Genomic DNA, 7,230 nt, shown 5'->3' with positions numbered 1-7,230 from the left:
CCTCTTCCATTTATAACACATAGGAAACAGCAGCAGCACCCTTGGTTATACAGCTCATCCTGACTACTTCTCTGTATTTCTGAGTGTTTTTCTGCCTGTAGGCCATGGCTCACCATGTTGGCTGCAGTAGGCCATTAGTGTGTACTGCAGTTCACACCGTAAGTATGTGAAGAGAAGGTATCTGGTGAGTGGGCTTTTGCAGAAAACCATTTTGAATTTCCATGATCTGTGCTAGCTGGACGCGTGGCAGTTTTCCATTGCAAGGTTTCAACCCCCTCCGACTCCGGCCCATCCAGGTGAATGGAAAGTTGTGCATCAAGCTAGTCTGACTAACTAGTCCTTCCTTCCAACAGCAGGTGGCGATGTCGTCTTCCAGGTATGTGCCATTATTAGAATGAGCCTTTTTTTATATTGCTGTTTTGTAGATGCTGTAGCAGGTAACGGGCAAGACAGCTCATTGCATCTCTCCATTTACTTGGCGATGGAAGAAAATGATCAATTCAGCCTATCCCAAGAAAGATATGGTTGTTGTGCTACCATAGTTTAGCCTTGATGTACTCCGCAGCCAATTTATCCCAACCTCCCCCAAATCCGATGCCTTGCAATGGAAGACTTTTTAATCACATTTTCTTTACAGTCTGACTAAGAAGCTCTCCTCCTTTTTTTCTTTGCCCCCGCTCTCTGTCTCACAGGTCACCCGCCCCGAACTCTGTCGCGGTGAGTAGCGCCTCCAGCATCCTGCTCGATATCAGAAAATTTAGAGTCTCTGAACCGTTCTTTTAATTTAAGGTACCCCTGAGTTCATGGCGCCAGAGATGTATGAGGAGAAATACGATGAATCGGTAGACGTGTATGCTTTTGGGATGTGCATGCTTGAGATGGCCACTTCTGAATACCCTTACTCCGAGTGCCAAAATGCTGCGCAGATCTACCGCCGTGTCACAAGTGTAAGTGTCTTCTCACTGCTTCTGCCACATCGACAGAGATGGTCCCACTGAGTGGTTCGTAAGAAAAAATAGAAGGAATAAATATTCCAAAATATCTGTCCTTCGTGCTCAGTCGTTCTCTTATTATGATACTTAGTATATTGCATTAAAGTAGTGTTTTTCATGTTTTTTTTACTTGGATTCAACCAGATACAGGTAATAACATACACATGGCATTTATTTTATTACTGTGTTTTTATATGTTGTTCTTCACACTGATATATTGTGTCTCCGAACTATGCAGATCAGTAGTTCAGTAATTGACTCAGAAGTATAGACAGCTAGACACTATTTGATTAGGAAGTCCTCAATTTCAGGGTCTCTGTAAAGCTGGCCATGCACCTATAGATTATCTGCAGATTTTCTGTGGTCAGAAGGAAAAAATGCAACAGATTCCTCCATCTACGCTAAACTGTGTGGATGGAGGAATCTCCCACTGGACCAAGCTTCAGTATCTTGCTAGTCTGCCTGAGCAATGCCTGCATCCAATCAGAGTGTTCAGGTATTTTGAGAGCCAGCGGGGCCGACTAGAAGATACTTGGCCCAATGGGAGATTCCTCCATCCACACAGTTTAGTGTAGATGGAGGAATCTGTTGCACTTTTTCCATCTGAGCATAGAAAATATGCAGATAATCTATAGGTGTATGGCCAGTTTTTAGGCTTTTTGCTTACTGCACTGACTGACACTTGTCACCATACACTCTGTTGTCTAGAAAAACTATACATGGAATGTAAGGAATAGAGCTGCAGCTAACGATTATTTTCAAAATCGATTAGTTAGCTGATTATTAAGTTCGATTAATCGGGTAAAATAAAATAAATTTTTTAAAAATGGCTCCAGTAATGGGACTACTAGTTTGTATTGAGGTTGTAGTCCATCACAGGAGCAAGCTTGGAGCGGTGGAAGTAAAAAAAGAAAAAAAAATTGTGTTGTGCAATATAGTGAAATTAAAAGTGTAAAATTATAGAGCAATGAATGCAGAATGGCACCGGCTATAGAGGACTACAAAACCCAGCAATAGTACATTATAAAGCACAATGCAAAACACCAGCAGCTATATAGGAATACAACAAATCCCAGCAATAGTACATTATTACATTGCAGGGTTTTTCCAGTCCCCCTATAGCTAGTGGTATTCGGCATTGCACCACTGTATAATGTACTATTACTGGGTTTTGTAGTCCTCTATAGATGGTGGTATTCCGCATTGCGCTGTATAATGTATTGCTGGGATTTGTAGTCCTCTATATAGCGCAATGCAGAATACCACCAGCTATATAGAAATACAAGCACAATGTACCATCAGCTATAGAGGACTACAAATCCCAATATCCCAGCAATACATTATAGAGCACCATGTGGGGGAAAGTGCAGGCTTACCTGAGCAGTCTTCCAGCAACTTGCTTCTGAGATCGGACCTGTCTATCGGCGGCTGTCATCCTCCCACACCTGCTCCTCCTCCTTACTTCCTCCCTGCGTCCCTGTGCCGATCGTGGATGTTGGTCGGGTGGTGAGGCAGGAGGTGCGGCATGTGGAGCGTGGATGCGGGCGGGTCTGGCAGCGGTGAGCGTGAGGTGGGGAGGAGGTGCGGCCCTGCAGCGTGTGTGGAGCTGTGAACAGGGCCAACTAATTGGAAGACGATTAATCGATGATTGAAAAGGTTGACCACTTTTTCAATCGATTATGCCGATTAGTTGTTGTGACTCTAGCATTCTGAAATGTCAAACATATTGCTTTGTATTGTTTTCAGACAAGGGTTACTTTGTCAGTAAAGAGTCATTACTTGAGTGTGATAGTAGCTGAAAGCAAATCTGTGGAAGTGCTATTTAGCTTACTCCATGGTGTTACAGGTTATAAGGGCCTTGGCCTGCTGCCATTTGTGTCTGCTGGTTATCTGACAATCTATTAATACTCCAGTAGGTGGCAGCAGTTTCGTCCTTGCTTTCTTTGTCTATTTATAGGCTGCCTTGTGTGGTAAGAGGAAGCAGCGGCATTGTTCATTAACAGAAAGATGTTATCACACTGCTGCTGTTTCCATGCACACGCTTTGCTGCCTGTATAGTTGTAAGGCTGTCCACAGACATGTGTTTTTTTTGGTGTAAGATGGCCTGGAAATTGGTTGACCCAGGCATGACTGCATACACCATAAAAATAAAATTTCTGAATCTGACCTTTTACTGGCCAGGAGGGGGATGAGAATCACCTCATAGCTGTAGATAGTAATGACACGTCTATAAAATGCAGTGTCGTACCAAAATATTTCCCTTACTTGCAAAGCCGGATGAGACATTAGTGTTTTTGTCTACTGTAGAAGTATTATGGATATATAAGAAAAAACTGATGCAGGTTAAATGGTGCTCAACGACCTTCAACTCATTTTTGGGGAGCATATGCCCCCCTGGGTGTATGTTATTAAGCCAACCTGGGCTCATGGGAGAATGATATGAAGCACAGTGCTTGTGTCATTACGAGGTAATGTTCTGTGCGACAAGAACAACCCACTGCTGCAACAGACGAGGAAGGATGACCCCTAGGTGCCATGGGCTGAAGAAAGCGCCAATAAAGGTACATATACAGAAATAAATAAGTCTCATGGGGAGCTCCAGTGGTGGAAGTCCACCCAATCTGAAGTTTGGCTTGAAGCTAATCGTTGTTCTGGGGATCCAATGCGATGCAACAGAACAGACAATGATAAAACCCGACACACCTTTGTTTTGTAGGCTCCTCTGTTTCTGTCTGTGAAGGTGGTACCCTTCAGATCTGGTTTTCCCCTGAAAAAAAGAGAAATATAAATCCAGGGCTTAATTGTTTTTTTTTCTCGTGCAACCAGCTGACTTCCTGCCATGAATCCTGTTGGAGGTCACTGTGGGCATTCCAAAACAGCGAAGCATTGAATGATTTTAGATGCAACCAAACTTTCACAATTCTTTATAGTAATATTGGGACACAATCCTATTTGCACATTTTAATGATACGCTAAGATCTTTTCTGTAAAGTAAATATTATGAAGTGACGGACACTAGTGTAGCTTGCTGTTTGTTGGCTTGTCCTATTGCAGTCACATGAGATTCACACGTGACCCGCATTCCATTCATGAGTGGAGAAGGGAGTTTTTGCCAATAACCCCCAGGCTTCCATAAATGTGTGTTAAACAGTTACACAGATTATTTTGTACAGGCCCAGAAAAGAACTCTCAGTACCAGAGCACGTTGTTCACCCGCTTTCATCCACCTGCAGTTCAGTTCTCACACTCTGTGCCCTCCCTTGTTTGAAGATAAAATGGAAAGTTAAAGTGGAACCCCATCCAAACAGCTACATGTATCACTCATGATCTATTTGTACATTTCCGTTCATTCTAAAGTCACAGAAAGCAGGACAGGCTGTGACTTTCCTCCTTAACTGTCCTTCAAAGTAGCTCTGCGAGTACAGAAGGTGGAGTCCGTATTGGCATGACCTGCAGTTGCTGACTTTCATCCAAGAATACTGTATGCAGGACTGTCCCTGGTTTTAGCGGTTTCTGAGGCACTGACCTGAAATAGAATATAGGAAGGTAAAGTCAGAATTCCTGATCTGAATGCTTATATGGGGTCAGTGACGCAGAAGCATTTACAACAGAGCTGAACTTTAACCATTCTTTTTTTAATTATTATTCTTTTAGCTGGAACTTTGCTTTAAAGGAGAATTATGAGGTGAGTGATTTTCACTCAGCCTCATAATCTGAGCCGACCTGTGACAATGAAACTCGCAGGTTGGCTCAGTAGATCGGGAAGTGAGCGAACACATACCGGCGCTCGCTCACTTCTCGATCCTGTGCCGGCAGAGAGCCGTGACAGGGGAGGCACTGGATTCCCCCCTCCCCTGTCTGATCCTCCAGCGCTGTCTGGCGGAACGGATGGGGGAGGGGGTGGGTACAGCTGGCTCTGCCTCTAGATAGGCAGAGCCAGCTGTCACTCACGCAGCTGGGCGTCTCAGTATACTGCGAGCTGTAGCTCGCAGTATACTGAGCTTTGGTGACGGGAGGACGCTGTTTTGTGTCCTCCCGTTACCCTTAGGAGAACTATGGGGAAAAGCCCTAACCCCATAGTTCTCCTTTAAGCATGAGGGTCAGGCAGTGAGCTAGCGGTTCTGCTTGGTTGCCTAAGTGCTGTTCAGTAAAGTTTTCCTTTTAGATGTAGGTCTGTTCACCTTGTTGCACTAGCTAATAGCACCCAGGCAACCTCTGTGACTGATGGTGAGCCACTCAGAATCCACTATCAATCTTCCACCGCATTATATAGTGTGTGCAACCATCAGTTTTGGTTTCTGTCTGACACAAAATTAGTTTATCATTTATAAGGTCCTGTGCTAGCTTTGTCACATATAAGCTTGGAATGCATTGAATCAGGTGACGTGGAGATATGCCTGAGAAATCCATGTCCTGTGCCATTGTATCTTGTGACCTGGGCCTGCAAATTCAGTCTGTAGTTGCCGTCTGTAGAACCAGCAGCCTCATGGCTGAGTAGGTCTGAATTTTTGCTTGTTTTTAAATGCCATGCTCCTCTGAATAAAGAAAACATTAGGGGACACTACTGGCCTTGGTTAATTTAAGAAATGCAGCATTGCAGCATGTTATAAAGTATCTTGGATATAACATTAGTGGTGGGTCAAAATACAGACTTCCCCAGTGTTCTGATAGCCAGTAAAGGGGACCTAGCTTATACCCATTTCTAATATTTAAAAAGCAATGTCTCTATTTCACGCTTCTGAAAACCATGCCTACATCAAGGCACTCTTAAAACAAATTATTATTATTATTATACGGGATTTATATAGCACGGCGCTTTCCAGTATAAAGGGAGACAATACAATTCACCACAAAAGGGTTAGTAGGCCCTGCTCATGAGAGCTTACAATCTGAGCGAAACAAGGGGTATAAGTTAACTGGGGATGGGTTCATGGAGAAAGTAAAAGTTCAGTTGTTAGGTTATGGTGGGATAGGCTTTCCTGAAGGAATGAGTTTTCAGGGACCTTCTAAAGGCAGAGTACAAGATAGATGGACATAGTCAGGAGTCCCAGAGGATGGGAGAGGCTCTAAGGAGGCCTGAAGATGATGGAGCTAAAGAACGAGAGGTATTTTAGAGTATAGATGGATAGGGTCATAGTATATAAATGGGTGCAAAAAATAGGAAGGCCCTGGCAGCGAATGGGTTAAACTGTACTTTGTCATGTGAAGCCCAGAGATGCTGAAAGATTTTTACTACAGCTAGCCAGTTTTGTAAAAGCAGGACCTTTTCCATCATTGAAAATCAATCAGTCGGGGTAATTCTGGGCAGATTATTGCAATTCAGCATTGTACAAACCATACATTTATTATACAACATGAGGAGCTATCAACAGGTAAACCGATTCCAGGAAAAGTGTTAGAGGACAAAGCTGTAATCCCAGGAAGTCAAGAAGTATTTAATGTGTACCCTTCAGATGTAGGTGGAGTATTACCTGTGACTTGTTACCCTTCTGTTGTACATTTTGTCCTGAAAGCCCAAAATTCTTGTGAATCTTGTTCCACTGTTCTTTATGGAGGGCAAGTAGGTACGAGCCTTTAGTTCTAGAAAAACTAAATTGCTTTGTTGTAACAATTCTATGAATAGCTTTCCATATTAAAGTATTGAAATGTTTAACTGCTGCCTGTCTCATCGCACTTTAAATTAAACATTATGTGAGGGACTGAAGTATGGGAACTGTGGTCCATGTACACTGTAGCGTGTAAATGCTAGTAATCGCACTCCGCAGTGTGCAGTAGCCTGTGCTGCCGTGCCATTAAAAAAAAATCTATATATTGGGGGAATTTATCAAAACTGGAGCAGCTGTGCACAGGAACCAATCACCTCTCTTCAGCTTGTTCAGTGAAGAGTTAAAAATGAAAAAGAGAAGCTGATTGGTTGCCATGCACAGCTGCTCCAGGTTTGATAAATTCCCCTCATAGTGTTTGAGTAGTTACTTAGCAATGGGTTATTGGTCCTAACAGATTCAGAGGAATTGGCTTCTTTTAAAGCAGGGGTTGGCAACTGGTTGTTTTCGACTCCAATGTACCATTCACTCCTGATCCCACCTGCTGCCCTTTGGACCTCGGATCAGAGCGTCAATAGGCATTGCAGAGCCGTGGGGGAGTCCTAGGCTCCGGCATGTCATATGCCACTGCACCCAAAGTCTGATGAGTGAATTTTATACAGGGAGGGGGGGCTTAATGCAGTAGCGGTATTAGC

The 7,230-nt window shown here is 43.5% G+C and overlaps 1 protein-coding gene across 1 annotated transcript in view; it reads left to right on the top strand.

Moving 5' to 3' along the window:
* The window catches only part of WNK1 (WNK lysine deficient protein kinase 1), a 150,571-nt gene that overhangs the window by 76,271 nt on the left and 67,070 nt on the right, over positions 1-7,230 (top strand). Inside the window, exon 5 of the mRNA XM_018576418.1 lies at positions 790-947. Coding sequence (XP_018431920.1) covers positions 790-947 — 158 coding nt within the window. The remainder of the gene's footprint in view (positions 1-789; positions 948-7,230) is intronic.

This window comes from Nanorana parkeri, unplaced genomic scaffold (assembly GCF_000935625.1).
Source record: "Nanorana parkeri isolate BGI_ZX_2015 unplaced genomic scaffold, ASM93562v1 scaffold67, whole genome shotgun sequence".
In the NCBI taxonomy this organism is placed as follows: domain Eukaryota; kingdom Metazoa; phylum Chordata; class Amphibia; order Anura; family Dicroglossidae; genus Nanorana; species Nanorana parkeri.
This window is presented reverse-complemented; position numbering and strand designations above follow the sequence as displayed.